This window comes from Mobula hypostoma, chromosome 3 (assembly GCF_963921235.1).
Source record: "Mobula hypostoma chromosome 3, sMobHyp1.1, whole genome shotgun sequence".
In the NCBI taxonomy this organism is placed as follows: domain Eukaryota; kingdom Metazoa; phylum Chordata; class Chondrichthyes; order Myliobatiformes; family Myliobatidae; genus Mobula; species Mobula hypostoma.
Window position 1 is genome coordinate 185859231 of NC_086099.1, and position 17539 is coordinate 185876769.

The 17539-nt window shown below is 40.8% G+C and overlaps 1 protein-coding gene across 7 annotated transcripts in view; it reads left to right on the forward strand.

Annotated features, from left to right (window-relative positions):
* LOC134344445 (sickle tail protein-like) overlaps positions 1–17539 on the forward strand; it is a 706462-nt gene that overhangs the window by 400064 nt on the left and 288859 nt on the right. The window contains exon 1 of one of the 7 annotated variants that reach the window (XM_063044245.1): positions 17330–17378. The exons of the other annotated variants lie outside the window; for them this stretch is intronic. Coding sequence (XP_062900315.1) covers positions 17352–17378 — 27 coding nt within the window. The 5' untranslated portion in view covers positions 17330–17351. Of the gene's footprint in view, positions 1–17329; positions 17379–17539 lie in introns of those variants that run through there. 7 annotated transcript variants of the gene reach the window in all.

Here is a 17539-nt window from a genome sequence, read left to right on the forward strand (position 1 = left end):
CCTGGTTGATGAAGCATTTTGATGTGGAAATTGTTGCGGTAGTGCAACGATGAGGTACACATCAGGCACCATAATATTGACATGCAAAGCAATTATGTTGAAGTGGTGTGATGACTTGAGATGGTGATTTCAAAATAAGAGGTTCTATAATTGAGCAATTGAGTTTTTATCTGTTCAGAAAGCACATCTATGGTCTAAATTCTCATATCATTAACCAATTAAGTAGTGATAAAGCACGTGAAATATAAACATTATATGTATGAACAATGAATTTGTCTTCCCCTGTTCTTTTCATTTGGAACACTGTAAGCTTGTTTGGGTCCCAGAAGTCAGTTGGCAATGGGTCTGCTCAGATTAGGAGCAAGGTGCTTTCCTATAATCTCAACCATACTTGTCTGTGACCCAGGAAAGAAATGATCCTTGAATTTAAAAGGGTGAATAAAGTGGCATCTTTTTTTCTGTATTTGAAGCAGGTAATTGAGGATGTAATCATTCCTCTGCTTCAGTTAGCGGGAAGGTAACTCCTTATTTAGCATTTCTTGTGATTTCATGTAACAAATTGAGAAATCAGAAACTCCCATTTTAAGATAACTAGACGCATCAATTTTCCATCAAGTCATGCAAATACAGCACTTAATTGTGATTTAAATTAGATATTTGATTTTTCTTACAAATTTAATTTCTTTCAACAAGAATTATTTAAGTCTTCTATTTTGTAACTAGCAGGCTGGAAAAAGAGCTTGCAGTTTGACTAATGTAAATTTACATTAAGGACCATTAATGTTAATAGTGACTTTACCATCTGATAAATATTGATTTTTTTAATAAGTAAAAGACCAGGGGCAAAAAACTCTCAACATTTGTGTGAACTCTGTGATACAGCTTCAAGGAAATGGTCAGCAAAAGAAAATTGGGGAGTTGCTGAGTATCTTTCAAAGTCTACAAGTTCGGACTGTAGATAATGGAAATACGCAGAGTGTTGGCAGAATTAGAGTTAACATTTCAGGCTGATAATCTGTCGAAGTTCTGCTAAATGGTCATTCATTCTGAAATGTTAACTTAACAAAGTACTGGAAATACCCCAGGATTCCTACAACTCAAACTAGATCTGCAATCCACATGTTTTTTCTTTGTTTGCTTGGCTATTGACTTTCAGCTATTGGACCTTGGACCACGTCACAATTATAGACGTGTGGGGAAATAGAGACATGTTGAGCTACAGAGCAGCTCAGATTGAATATACCTATGTAAATGCTACCAGCTCTGCGTAGAAGAGCTTCCTCCTATTTACACCTGTTGGATTAGAGACATTTGGCAGACCATCTAAGACATTAGGGAGCTTTGACTTCCAAAACTGGTTCAATGTAATTTTCTGTAATCTATTTGGTTGCTCTAATGTTCAATCTCCTCCCCTTCATCCACTGCCTTTCTTATCAGAATCCATAATTAGTATTTTAATTTCTGTTGTCTCTATGTATCTCTTCCCAGCCTCTATCACAATCTCCATCCTTCCTTCCCTCATCTGCCCATCTACCCTACCTCTCATCTACCAGACTCCATCTCACCCCAACCACTCCCTTCTATATATTGGCTATTTTCTCTCAAATCTTTCTCTCAGTCCTGATGCAGGTTCTTGACCCAAGATATTGGACAACCCTTACCTCCACAGATACTACCTGACCTGATCAGTTCTTCTAGTAGTTATTTCTTTGCTTGTTTTTCCAAAATTTGCACAATTTCCACATTATCAAATATTCTTGGCAAGTTAATTTGTTTGATATTAATCCAATTCTGAGCAATTCAAAGTGACATTTAATGGTAAGCACAAAAGGTTCTTCAGGTTCTGGAAATCTTCTGCAACACACACAAAATACTGGAGGGACTCAGCAAGTCAGGCAACATCTATGGAGGGAGGGGAATAAGCAGTCAATGTTTTGGACTGATATCCTTCGTCAGGACTGTCTTGACCCAAAATGTCAGTTGTTTATTTCCCTCTATAGATGCTGCCTGAGTACCACCAGCACTTTGTGGGTCACTTAATGGCAATCTTCTGTGTTTGTAAATATTGGCAACTTGCAGGTAGGAACTGAACATGTTTATTAAAAATGCTATATTCTAAGCTGGGAAATAGTTTTATTAATTAAAAGAGAGTTAAAGGAACTAAAATGATTTGGATAACTATGACGTCTTTACACCAGCAAAGGGATAGATAACTAGAGATGAAATGTGGGATAATGGTAGAAAAATTTGTGGAATAATATCTTCACCAAAAGGATGATAAAGTTTGCAAATTTTTGAAAGCTACAAGGATAAGCACTTGAACTTTTGTAGACAAAGGAAATTAAAAAAAAGTTTAGCAATTTTTTGGCTAATATTGACATGTTGAATAATTGGCCTCCTTCCATTCTATAGAGTTGTATGATTCAAGAATATCTTTCCCAATTGTGGGTTGTATGATTATGCTAGTAAATCAAATTGCAAACTGGAGCTCTGTTCTGATCAGAGGACTTTGGCTGCAAATGTCCGAAAGTGCACGGGGCTGAAGCTTTAATCCATTCTGCATCTCAATGTAATTTTTCTTGTGCATTGACAGCATGAAAATTGTATTTTTATCATCCCTGGTTTCTGCAAGCAGTTCATTCTACCCACAGTACATATTCACAAATTTTAATCCAGTTGCTGCAAGCATCATTTTTAAAAGATAGAAATAGTAACTCATACCATCTGGCAAACCCTTGGGAGTGCACATCTGGCACAACTTCTCATGGTCCAAGAACACATCCTACACTATCAGTAAAACTCACCACCGCCTCTGCTTTCTGAGGAGGCGGAAGGGAGCTGAGCTATGCACACATACAGTCACATCATTGTGCAGATGTGGAGGAGAGAGCACCACTGCATGGTATGGAAAAAGCATGCGGTGGACAGGAAGGCTCTCCAGCAATAGTCAAAGCTGCCCATTGCATAACCAGCACCAGCCTACATGCCATCAAGGACATATTTATAGAAAAGTGCCGAAAAAGGGCCAGTAACATCATGCAGGACCCCACCTACACTGCTCATAGACTGTTCGTCCAACTCCCATCAGGGAGGAGGCTACGTAGCATACATGCCGGGACCACAAGACTCAAAACATTTTCTTTCCCCAAGCAGTAAGGCTGATCAACACCTCCACCCACTAACCCACCACTCCACCCCCTCAACCACCACATCTTTATCATTTCCTGTCAGAGTCACCTTATGTACAGACACTACTGTGCCTAGCATCACTTCATGGACATACAATCATTCGATGTATATAAGCTAACTTGTGTGTTTGTTTATGTGGTTTGCTTGTTATTGTGCTCTTTATCTTCATGTTTTTTTGTGCTACATCAGATCTGGAGTAACGATTATTTTGTTCTCCTTTACACTTGTATACTGGAAAAGACATGAAACAATCTTGAATCTTGAAAAAAAATTACATAAATTGCCAAAAATAGAATTGCTGGCTAGTACATTGGGAAAGGAAAAAAAGCCTTTCATGACCTCAGAAAATTTCCTGTAGTACTTTGGAATATTTTCAGAAGTGTAGTCTTGTAATGTAAGAAATGTGACAGCAAGTCTTCACACTCCCACAGATATCAATGTGATAATGACTAGATAATCTGTGAAAGTAGAATTAGTTGAATGCTAAATATTTGTCATATTACAAAGAGATCTTGCCTACCTTTTCCAAAATAATTCTGTGAGACCTTCAGTGTCCTAAGTGGACGGACAGAGCCTAGATTTAGTTTTACAGTAGCAGAGTGGTTCACTTGTCAGACTAATATCTGGAGGTCTACTCTGATGATGGAAGTTCTGGAGTTCAAATCCTATTTTAACTTGTTAATTTAAATAATCCTGGATGTTAAAAAAAATGCATCGTTTCAGTGACAGTGCAAGGTAGTTGAAACAGTTACATGTGGTTCACTAGCATTCTTCAGGGAGAAAGCATGAAAGTATGCCCTGTGTTTAACTCTAGGCTTTCTGCTGTCAACCTCTGGAGTGATCCATCGAGCCCGATTGCAGTTCCGTCTTCAAAAACAATCAGGAATGGCAAACAGATAGTAACATAGCCAATAACACTCATATTCTATGAATTAACAGATTAAAACCAGAATTATATAGTGGGACTTAATTCAACACTTTTGCGGGTTTAACATTTAACCTCAAGACTGCCCTTGACAATTTGATTTGTTCAAATTATGTGGCAATTAAAATCAAGTAAAATTATGGCCGATTACAACTTTCTTAAGCAACAAAGAATTTGCTGGAGGACATTAATGTGTCATGCAGCCTCTGGGTGAAAATGTCCACCATCTGCAATCTCTTGTGTCTCCATGATATCTTCCTTAAAGCTTGCAATATTTCTTAATTTATACTCTGCCATATGGTATAGGTACTGCTGGAGGGATTGTATGTTCCTCCCACCAATGAGTTCCTGACCATACTATTTCTTCTATGTTTTGAACTTCTGAGCCAACGTCATTTACTACTGGGATCTCACCATTTTGTAAGAAAGCTCCTTCATCTCCTTTTGCTTTCTTCCTGTCTTTCTGAAATGTCAAAAGTCCTTAAATATTTATTTCTTAGCTTTGACCACCTTGCAGACCTGTCTGTTAGAGCTGTGAAGTACTTTAACATGAGAGGGCATATCGTTTTAGCAAGTAAAAACTAAAATGATATGCAGGTGGTGATGAATCAGCATACGGGAGAAGACTGAAAATCTGGCTGATTGCTGTCACGACAATAACCTTTTACTCATTGTCAGCAAGAGCAAAGAGCTGATTATTGATTTCAGGCGGAGGAAATCAGCGGTCCATGAGCCAGTTTTCATCAGAGGATCAGAGGTAGAGAGGATCTGCAACTTTAAATGCATCAGTGTTATCATTTCGGGGGACCTGTCCTGGGCCCAGCCTGAAGTGCAAATACTAAGAAAGTACAGCAGCACCTCTACTTCTCAGGTGTTTATGAAGATTCAGCATGACATCTAGGACTTTGACTAGCTTCTATAGATGTGCGGTGGAGAACATATTGACTGGCTGCATCACAGCCTGGTATGGAAACAGCAATGCCCTTGAATGAAAACTCGTACAAAATGTGGATGTGACCCAGTCCATCACAGGTAAAACCCTTCAAACCTTTGTTTGGAACCTCATTCCATTCATTTGAACAGGTTGTGAAATCAACTGTGGCAGAATCAGTATCAAGATTATTGTTACTGACATTAGTCATGAAATTTGTTTTTTTGTGGCAGCAGTACAGTGCGGGCTTAACAAATTACTGTAAGTTACAAAAAAAAAGTGCAGAAGAGGAATACTGAGATGGTGTTCATGGACCATCAGATGGTAGAGCGGAAGAAGCCATTTCAAACATTGCTTCACATCTTCTGTATCATGGAGCTTCAAGTGTTGAAGGTGTACTGTGTATGTATTACACAAGCAATATATGTACGACAGCTCAGGTCTCACAACGAAGATTCAACTGAGCAGCAGGTGGCCTCCATTCCTTCATAAGCTTCTTGGGTCCTGTCGAGATACTGATACACAGAGTCAGAATGGGAAGGTGGAAGAAAACCAGGAAAAACAAAGTAAGTGCCATGATGCATGCTTTAAAGGGAAGTAGCAGTGCTATCAATCGAATTGAGTACGGTGCTCTCCTAAAGGGTTGTTCTCTTAATGGAGAGTGCTGCATGTGGGGTCCTTGACAGATCGGGGTCAGGGTGCAGTGGCAGTGAATGCTTCACAGCTGCAGCCTCCCACCACCTTCACTGCCACTGCGATGTGTCATCATCTTCTGCCAGCTCTGCCACTCAGGTCTTGGTTGGATCGCTCTTTGTCTCGCTCCTCCCTCTTAACCTTCCTGCCATGCTAAGCAGCAGACAGCATCACTGTCAGGATCTCAAGAACTCAGTTCGCTTCTCCATGAGGACAAAGTGACTATCCTCGGAAAAGATGCATTGAAGGGGTACGGTTCAGGTTGCATGATAGACTCTGTACTGACATCAAAAAGCAGATTGGAGATGAGAAGCTGTGATATCTGAAACAAGAAGATACTCGGGGAAATAGTGAGAAAGGTTATGAGTTTGACTATAGTCCTGAAATCAGTCCTGTGACTATTGGAAGAGAGTTGACATGGGAGACAAGAAGAGATATTTTCACTGAACTCAGTGAAGAATGCTCTATCAGTAAGGTCAAGGGTATAGAATCAACATTGGTAAATCCAGAACAGTAACATAAATGGAAAAAAATCATATAAACTTCAAAAATAAAATACTGGTGCTATATTACTGTGTATGTGGCACCCATCAAGTGCTCACCCTCACTAATCCCAATTTACAGCACTTGGCTCTGCCTCCACTGGCCTTTCAGGCAGTGTCTTCTAGATGGATTTGTTATGTGTGAGTAGCCTGGCAGAAGCATCTACTAAACCAGACATGCCTCATGGAACTCTTCATGTTTCTCATCAATTACTTTGCAGTTGCTGCAAGTTATTCCTCGATGAATTGGAACCCATAGGGATTTAAACTCAGTGGTCACTTTATTAAGTACGCTTGTACACCTGCTCATTAATGCATATACCTAATCAGCCTATCATGTGGCAGCAACTGAATGCATTAAAGCATGGTCAAGAGGTTCAGTTGTTGTTCAGACCAAACATCAGAGTGGGGAACAAATGTGTTCTAAATTACTTTGACCGTGGAATGATCATTGGTGCCGGATGGGTGGTCTGAATATCTCCAAAATTGCTGATCTCCTGGGATTTTTGTACACAACAGTCTTTAGCGTTTACAGAGGATGATGGAAAAAACAAAATGATAATGTGCAGAAGAGCATCTCTGAATACACAGCATGTGGAACCTGAAGTGGATGAGCTACGACAGTATAAGACCATGAACTTTATAGGAGTTTCCTGATAAAGTGGCCACTGCATGTATTTTACAAGGTGAGATACCTTTCATAGAAACATAGCAACGTAGAAAAGCTACAGCACAATACAGGCCCTTTGGCTCACAAAGCTGTGCTGGACATGTCCTTACCTGATAAAATACCTAGGGTTACCCATAGCCCTCTATTTTTCTGAGCTCCATATACCTGTCCAGGAGTCTCTTAAAAGACCCTATCGTATCTGCCTCCACCACCATCACCGGCAGCCCATTCCACGCACTCACCGCTCTCTGCATAAAAAAACTTGGCCCTGATATCTCCTCTGTACCTGCTTCCAAGCACCTTAAAACTGTGCCCTCCCATGCCAGCCATTTCAGCCCTGGGAATAAGCCTCTGACTATCCACACGATCAATGCCTCTCATCATCTTATACACCTTATACAGGGAAGATGTGCCCTGCCTCCATAGCAGTTGCTTGGTCACTTGAGTTTTTCTTGAATGTTTGTTTTTACTTCATTTCCAGTATCAGTTGCACTTTGCTTTGGCACAGACATTAAAGTGAAATTTGAAAATTAACTGTTTGTTAACACTTGGGGTTGAGGGTTAGAATTTGTCACCAATTAGTTCTGCTGTGTACATGATACAGTTGTGCTTTCATGTTAAGCTCAGCTTCTGAGGTGTCCATTGAGAACTGAAATTCAAATGCTGTGTACCACACATAGCTGCTGCTATATTGCTGGCAACACACAAATAAAATACTGGAGGAACTCAGCGGGCCAGGCAGCATCTATGGAAAAAAAGTACAGTCAATGTTTCAGGCCGAAACCCTTCGGCAGGACTTGTGTGTGTTGCTCGGATTTCCAGCATCTGCAGATTTTCTTTTGTTTGTGGTATATTTCTGGTATGTCCATGAGTGAGAATGTATTTCTATCCCCTGGAAATCTTCGTTCATGACACAAAGCACATTCCTTGACTCATTTTTGAATTGTACATTTAAAAAAAACAGGAAGATGGCCATACCTTTACTGTGAACCTTTTCTCCTGGCATAGGGCTCTTTTCATATTGCTTAGACTTAGAAAAGGCTAACAAAACAGAACAAATCCATAGTTTCGAAGAACCTAGAATTCTAGAACACTGTGAATCTAGTAGTTTCTCTGATGGTTTTATTGGTTGACATATATGTCAAAATAAAACAAAAGCACATTCATAAAGATGAAAAGTTTATTTCTCTTTCTGCTAAATCTGAAATGTAAAATTGTTATTTTGAGATTAGAAGAAGTTTGAGACATAGCTAAACCTCAGAACATTATGAATAATCCCTCAGTACTGCTGGGATGAATCATGCATACCCTTCATATCATTTGTTTTTGCATCAAGCAAACATCATTTGACTTATGATGCTGTGATCTATTTGTTGTTCATAACATTTGTCCAGACATTTATCAAGTGAAATGACTTTTTGGGAGGAAGTAATTTCATTTTATAATGTGGTTAGAAACAGTAGCCATTCCACCCACCACCTGCAAAAAATTGGGGGCCAGTTCTCATCAACATCGCCTGAGCCTTCTCCTGGAGCACAGCACTGATCAATTTTATGGTCACCTTTTCCTTTCAACCATGCGTCACAGTAGCACATGTTCTTGTAAATCAGAAGCTATGGGTTTAATTTCTACTCCAGAGATAATATGAGCTGACACTACAGCTGGGGCGTATTGCACTATCAGGGATGTGGTGCAGTGAATGGAGAATCAGTTGCCGTGGGTAATTATAGAGGACCCCATGTGATACTTCTTGGCTATTCTGCTCTGTGAGCCAAAGTTTATTCCTCACGTATCCATGCAAAACAGATCATCTGGTCTTTATGTCATGACTGTTTTTAGGCCCTTACTGTTCTTAAAGCAGGTTTTGTTACTACTCTGCCTACATTACAGAAATATTTTGTTGATTGTGATTGTGATTCCCTGGAACATGAGATGTGCTAAAGGAATACAAGTACTCCCATTCCTTAAGTGGGCATTAAGCATTTTGTCTGGATTCCTAAAGGCCCGGCATGGCAACTGTTCTGTTTGTAACCACGAGGAACTGAGCAGTTGCGTGTGGACTGAGCTCGGCACATGACAGGAACCCACCTCCGCACTATGGCCTATCTACACATATCTTTGTCCCAGTTAAGCAGTCAACATAATCGAAAATCTCACCCACCCTTACCTCTCCCATTGGGCAGAAGGTACAAACACCAGAAAGCACGTACCACCAGGCTCGAGGACAGCTTTTACTCTACTATTACCAGAGTCTTTTATATGATAAGATAAATGCCTGGCCTCACATTTATCTTGTTATGATGTTGTACTTCGGCTACCTGCACTGCCTTTTACAGTAGCTTTTACTCTTTATTCTGCATTGTTATTGTTTTACCTTATTCTAGTGAAATGGATTGTGTCATGATTTTATCTGTACAAACGGTATCCAAGACAAGCTTCTCACTGTATCACTGACAATAATAATCCAATTAGTTTCCAGCCAATCTTGTGCTAAAATTAATGTGGCAGAATAAACTCCAAACTTGGTTTAATTTGACATGAGTGCCCATTCTGTGCCCCTGTTTTTCCTGCCTCCTTTTGTGCATCTCTGTAGTGTGAATGTTCTCCAAACAGAATGTGCACATCCAGAGATGCAGGAAGGGGGTATGGGGATCTTATTCTGTTAATCAAACGGAATGCCTCTTTGTTTTCTGCAGCAGGCCAATAAAAACAGAAAGCGGTAGAAATACCTACCAGGTCAGGCAGCATCTATAGAGCACAAATATTTTAGATGCTGTCTAATCCATTGAGTATTTCCAGTGTTTGTTGTTATTTTAGGTTTCCAGGATTTCCAGTGCTTTGCCTCCTGCTTTCCAAATCAGGGTCTTTCGTCCAGCAAAGCAAAATTGAAATACAGTATTTGAAGCAAGAGAGTGGTTGTGGGTTTGTGCACTACATAGTTGATCCACCTGGCAGCTGTCTATAAAACCGAAGATAGAAATCTAGCCATATGTATTTGACTTTAAATTTTCTGATCACGTAAAAACAATATGTCTGCCAGAAATCTTTTGGAAATCTTTTATTGCATTAAAACCTGTCTGGATGACATCATGACAGCAGTGTTATATGCCTGCTTTTGTTCGTAATCCCTAAGCAATTTAATTAATTAAAAAAAAGTCTTTCTATATCCAGATGCATCTTTTATGGTATTATAGCCCAATAATCTACAGCATCTCTTAAAGTAGTGTATCTAAAAATTGAGCCAAAGACACCTTGTCGAGTATGAAATGTTTTATACCAATGGTGTATAGGAGACATTTATATTCTTCTCCCTTTTTTGTATTTTGTTATCAAATATATCTGTTTACATCAAAGGTAAACAGATCAAACAGGTGCAACTAGTTTTGAATGTGACAGGCAGGTCATGCTATTAAATGATTCTTTAGCTTCAAGAACCATAGAACCATAGAAACTACAGCACAGAAACAGGCCCTTTGGCCCTTCTTGGCTGTGCCGAACCATTTTCTGCCTAGTCCCACTGACCTGCACACGGACCATTTCCCTCCATACACCTCCCATCCATATATCTGTCCAATTTAGTCTTAAATTTTAAAAAAGAACCTGCATTTACCACCTCGTCTGGCAGCTCATTCCATACTCCCACCATTCTCTGTGTGAAGAAGTCCCCCCTAATGTTCCCTTTAAACTTTTCCCCCCTCACCCTTAACCCATGTCCTCTGGTTTTTTTCTCCCCTTGCCTCAGTGGAAAAAGCCTGCTTGCATTCACTCTATCTATACCCATCATAATTTTATATACCTCTATCAAATCTCCCCTCATTCTTCTATGCTCCAGGGAATAAAGTCCTAACCTATTCAACCTTTCTCTGTAACTGAGTTTCTCAAGTCCCGGCAGCATCCTTGTAAACCACCTCTGCACTCTTTCAACCTTATTTATATCCTTCCTGTAATTTGGTGACCAAAACTGAACACAGTACTCCAGATTCGGCCTCACCAATGCCTTATACAACCTCATCATAACATTCCAGCTCTTATACTCAATACTTTGATTAATAAAGGCCAATGTACCAAAAGCTCTCTTTACGACCCTATCTACCTGTGACGACACTTTTAGGGAATTTTGTATCTGTATTCCCAGATCCCTCTGTTCCACTGCACTCCTCAGTGCCTTACCATTTACCCTGTATGTTCTACGTTGGCTTGTCCTTCCAACGTGCAATACCTCACACTTGTCAGTATTAAACTCCATCTGCCATTTTTCAGCCCATTTTGTCCAGCTGGTCCAAGTCCCTCTGCAGGCTCTGAAAACCTTCTTCACTGTCTACTACACCTCCAATCTTTGTATCATCAGCAAACTTGCTGATCCAATTTACCACATTATCATCCAGATCATTGATATAGATGACAAATAACAATGGACCCAGCACTGATCCCTGTGGCACACCACTAGTCACAGGCCTCCACTCAGAGAAGCAATTTTCTACCACCACTCTCTGGCTTCTTCCATCGAGCCAATGTCCAATCCAATTTACCACCTCTCCATGTATACCTAGCGACTGAATTTTCCTAACTAACCTCCCATGCGGGACCTTGTCAAAGGCCTTACTGAAGTCCATGTAGACAATATCCACTGCCTTCCCTTCATCCACTTTCCTGGTAACCTCCTCAAAAAACTCCAACAGATTGGTCAAACATGACCTACCACGCACAAAGCCATGTTGACTCTCCCTAATAAGCCCCTGTCTATCCAAATGCTTGTAGATTCTGTCTCTTAGTACTCCCTCCAATAACTTACCTACTACTGACGTTAAACTCACCGGCCTGTAATTTCCCGGATTACTTTTCGATCCTTTTTTAAACAACGGAACAACATGAGCCACTCTCCAATCCTCCGGCACTTCACCCGTAGACAGCGACATTTTAAATATTTCTGCCAGGGCCCCCGCAATTTCAACACTAGTCTCCTTCAAGGTCCAAGGGAACACCCTGTCAGGTCCCAGTGATTTATCCACTTTAATTTTCCTCAAGACAGCAAGCACCTCCTCCTTTTCAATCTGTACAGTTGCCATGGTCTCACTACTTGATTCCCTCAATTCCATAGATTTCATGCCAGCTTCCTTAGTAAATACAGATGCAAAAAACCTATTTAAGATCTCCCCCATTTCCTTTGGTTCTGCACAAAGCCTACCACTCTGATCTTCAAGAGGACCAATTTTATCCCTTACAATCCTTTTGCTCTTAATTATACTTGTAAAAGCTCTTTGGATTATCCTTCACTTTGACTGCCAAGGCAACCTCATGTCTTCTTTTTGCCCTCCTGATTTCTTTCTTAAGTATTTTCTTGCACTTCTTATACTCCTCAAGCACCTGATTTACCCCCTGTTTCATACAACTCCCTCTTCTTCTTTATCAGAGTTGCAATATCCCTTGAGAACCAAGGTTCCTTATTCCTATTCAATTTGCCTTGAATCCTGACAGGAACATACAAACTCTGCACTCTCAAAATTTCCCCTTTGAAGGCTTCCCACCTACCAATCACATCTTTGCCAGAGAACAACCTGTCCCAATCCACGCTTTTTAGATCCTTCCTCATTTCTTCAAATTTGGCCTTCTTCCAGTTCAGAACCTCAACCCTAGGACCAGATCTATCCTTGTCCATGATCAAATTGAAACTAATGGCGTTATGATCACTGGAACCAAAGTGCTCCCCTACACAGACTTCCGTCACTTGCCCTAATTCGTTTCCTAACAGGAGATCCAATATTGCATCCCCTCTAGTTGGTCCCTCTATATACTGATTTAGAAAACTTTCCTGAACACATTTTACAAACTCTAAACCATCTAGACCCCTAACAGTATGAGAGTCCCAATCAATGTATGGAAAATTAAAATCCCCTACCACCACAACTTTATGTTTCCTGCAGTTGTCTGCTATCTCTCTGCAGATTTGCTCTTCCAAGTCTCGTTGACTATTGGGTGGTCTGTAATACAATCCCACTAATGTGGCCATACCTTTCCTGTTTCTCAGCTCCACCCATAAGGACTCAGTAGACAAGCCCTCTAATCTGTCCTGCCTGAGCACTGCTGTAATATTTTCCCTAACAAGCAATGCCACTCCCCCACCTTTCATTCCTCTGCCTCGATCACATCTGAAACATCGGAATCCTGGAATATTAAGCTGCCAGTCCTGCCCCTCCTGTAGCCAAGTTTCACTAATTGCTACAACATCATAATTCCACATGTCAATCCACGCCCTCAACTCATCTGCCTTCCCCGCAATACTCCTAGCCAATTTTCTTCTGTTTGCTAAATTAGAAACCTTATGTTCTCTACTACTTTATCTAAGTGGTATTATTTTATTTTATTTTATCCATTCTGTCTGAATAAAAGTGTTAACTTTCTGGAGTACGTCTTTGTTCCCTCTGATATTGTATTCCTGGCTTCAATTACCTATGTGTATTTTACATGTATTCACATACCATCTTCATACCTTCATATAGCGCAGTTCCCAGGGCAATCGTTAGATTGATTTGATTCATAGGACTTAGTGAAGAACACATCGATTCAATTCCATAACTGCCAGCACACAAAAAGATTATGGAGTTCAATGCCTGAATGGTAAAATTGGAAAGAGGAAGGAAGGAAAGATGTTGGGCTACAAAGAGATTGCAGATGCTGAAAGCCAGAGCTAAAAAGCAAACTGGTGAAGTAACTTGGCAGGCAGAGGCAAGGAGGTGGTTAGTATTTCTGGTGGAAACGCTACATCAGTTCCTGCTTGACCTATTGGGTTCCTTCTGCAAGATGATGAGCTATTTGCTGAACAATATGTGTGATAGCTATTTTTCATAAATCAACCAGTAAAGGGATACTCATTTGAGGCTGCAAAAAGGAAAGAATTTCTTCCTTAAAGTTTATGAATAATTAGGTTTTGCTAACCCTGAGAATTAAGGTTGCGGAGTTGCTCCATATATTTAGGGCTGAGGTCGAAGGACTTTTAAAATACAAAGGACTTCAAGGCTATCAGCTCAGACAGGAAAGTGCAGTTGGATGATCAGATTGGCCATGAAATTATTGAATGGTGAAGTAGGCGCAATGATCTTTATCATCTCCTCCTATTTCCTAATTACAAAGACTGGAAGTAAAGACCAGCCTTGACTTTGTTTTCTTTTGCTCTATTTTTAATACTTGATAATGGGTTTCCCAGACAGATGCTTGTTCATCACATTAGCAGATTTATGCTGATGATATTTTAAATTAATCAATGGAATATCTTAAGAATGTGGCATTCCAGTTCTTACAGTCAAAAGGGGCCTTCAGAACTGGTAATCCTGGCACATTTGCCTATTTAAATTCATAGACAGAGCAAAAACATTCCTCAGTCATCTTCTCAGCAATCTGAGATTTCTGATCTGAAAATAGACACTTGAAACCAGAAAGTCTTAGTGGCTTACAGAGTGCAGCTAGTCAATTATTCAATTAGTAATTGTGCAAGGAGTACAGTGGCAAAAGCAGAAATCTACTGAAATTAAATTTTAATAAAAGTATTTAGCATCATTAAATAAGTACAGCACACTTAAAGATCTTCGACTCACAATGTTGTGCCGACCTTTCAACTTGCTCTAAGGTCAATCTAATGCTTCCTGCCTGTATTGCCCTCCATTTTTCTGTCATCCATTTGCCTATCATCCATTCACTCTCAATAATTTCTCCTTGTGATCCTCCCACTTCCTTCAAACAAAAGGTGTAGCCGTGGGCACTTGCATTAATTCCAGCTTTACCTGCCTTTTTGTTGGCTATCTGGAACAGTCTATGTTCTGAGCTTACACAGGTATCAGTCCCCAATTTTTCCTACACTACATCGACCACTGCATTGGTGCTGCCTCCTGCACCCATGCTGAGCTTGTCAACCTCATCAGCTTTGCCTCCAACTTCCATTCTGCCCTCAAAATTACTTGGTCCATTTCTGATACCTCCCTCCCCTTTCTCGATCTCTCTGTCTCTGTCTCTGGAGAAAGCTTATCTATTGATGTCTATTATAAACCCACTGACTCTCACAGCTACCTGGGCTATACCTCTTCCCACCCGGTTACTTGTAAAAATGCCATACTCTTTTCTCAATTCCTCCATCTCTACTGCATCTGCTCTCAGGATGAGGCTTTTCATTCCAGAATGAAGAAGATGTCCTCCTTCCTCCACCATCAACGCTACCGTTCCATCTTGTGCATCTGCCCTCACCCCATCCTTATGTGACCCCAACAGCGATAGGGTTCATCTTGTCCTCACCTTCGATCCCACCTACCTCCACGTCCAGCACAAAATTCGCCACAATTTCTGCCATCTCCAATAGGATCCCACCACCAAGCACATCTTTCCACCCTCCCCCTTTTTCTGCTTTCCACAGGGATCGCTTCCTGTGCAACTCCCTTGTCCATTTGTCCCTCCCCACTGATCTCTCCCCTGGTACTTATCCTTGCAAGTGGAACAAGTGCTACACCTCCACCATCACTACCATTCAGGGCCCTAAACAGTCCTTCCAGGTGAGGCGACTCTTCACCTGTGAGTCATATATTCTATCTGGTGTTCCTGGTCTGGCCACTTGTATGTCGGTGAGACCCAATGTAGATCGGGAGACCACTTCACCGAGCACCTATGCTCCAACTGCTAGAAAAAGCAGGATCTCTCAGTGGCCATCCTTTTCAATTCCACTTCGCATTCCCATTCCAATATGTCAGTCCGTGGCCTCCACTGTCGCAATGATGTCACACTCAGGTTGGAGGAGCAACACCTTGTATTTGGTCTGAGCTGCCGCCAAGCTGAGGACATGCACATCGATTTCTCGAACTTCTGATTACGTCCCCCTCTCTCTCCTTCACCATTCCCCATTCCCATTTCCCTCTCTCACCATATCTCCTCAATTGCCCATCACCTCCCTCTGGTGTTCCTCCCCCTTTTCTTTCTTCCATTTCCTTCTGTCCTCTCCTTTCAGATTCCCTGTTCTCCAGCCCTGTGCCTCTTTCACCAATCAACTTCCCAGCTCTTTACTTCACCCCTTCCCCTCCCACCCAGCTTCACTTACACTTTGTGTTTCTTCCTCTCCCACGCCCCCCCCGCTACCTAACTCTGACTCCTCATCTTTTTTTCCTCTCCAGTCCTGCTGAAGGGTCTCGGCCTGAAACATTGACTGTACTCTTTTCCATAGATGCTGCCTGAGCTGCTGAGTTCCTCCAGCATTTTGTGTGTGTGTGTGTTGTTTGCCTATATTACGAGCCACTTAAGTGTCCCCTATTACCTTCCTTGAATGAAAGAGTAACATTTGCCACCCTCCAATGCTCCAGTACTACTTCATGGTAGCAATTAATCTATAATTTCAGTCCATTTAATTCTATCCTGACTTTAAATGTTTATGGCAGATTTTTTAAAAATATATAAACAGCCTGGATCAAAAATGTATCCTGAGTATAAATCGCCAATGTGTCACAGAACTGAGATATACCACAGTCATTGTTTTTGTACATACATTGGACATCAATATCTGCCCTACAATTAACTAACTATTGTACTTCCTTACTGGACCCCTTGATAATGAATGACCCCTTGGCAGTGAATGGCAGATTAACATTTCATAGTGGGGCTTGAGAAATCTCCAAAGCTAGGGTCAACATAGTACCCAACTAAGTGGTTACACTAATTAATCTGTTGCACTGATGCTCCAGAGGATGGTAGGAAATTACCATCTGCTTGAAATTTAGTACAAACAAATATAACTTTAAATTCTTTTGTAACATCAGCAATGATTCTTATTTTCACAAAGAAGTCCTAATAGAGCACTATTCATTTTAATCTGCTTTTTTCCCCCCTGAAAGAAAGCAACACATGACAGGTTTGATTAAACCAAGCACACTATAGCCCTTTGGTGCTGCAAGGGTTTACCAGATTCATTTGAATTCCCACTGGTCTTGCATCTATCTGGATGGTGTGACCTTAATTGTGAAACGAGTTCAGTGACAGGAAATTGGGACTTGCAAAAGCACACACACTTGCCAGAAAGAATGTGTTTACAAGGATTGGTTTCCTTTGCTTGCCTTCTGTTTACTCCGAGAAGTAATGAAAACAAATCACTGTGATTTACTGAATATTGAATAATTTTCTGTGTTTGTGCCTGCTGGGCAGTTGGCTGCTTTACATATTAAGCTGCCCGCCAAGTGCTGTTGAAAAATAAAATCACTTCACTTTTGCCGCAAGTTGCTTTGGCTGTAGGCAGAATTTCATTGAACCCTCTATCAAGGTGGCGTTCTGTTTAGTCAGCAATGAGCCACAGCTTTCCTAATTAGTTTGCGTAGTCCAGTGCATGCTCATAGTTCACTTAGGAAGCACTCGCTTCTGGGTGTGTCTGTATCAAGATTAATGAGGAGACATAGGCAGAGTTGTCCTGTGAGTTACTTTTTGTTTAACTGTGTGGCAAAAATGTTTCTTCAAGTTTGCTCTTGTCTTGGGATAGCATTGGACACAAATATTCTGTAATTTTTCATAGCTCTGTAATTATTTTTTGTTACTGCATAGTGGTTAAGTATTTCTATAGATTGGCAGGTTTG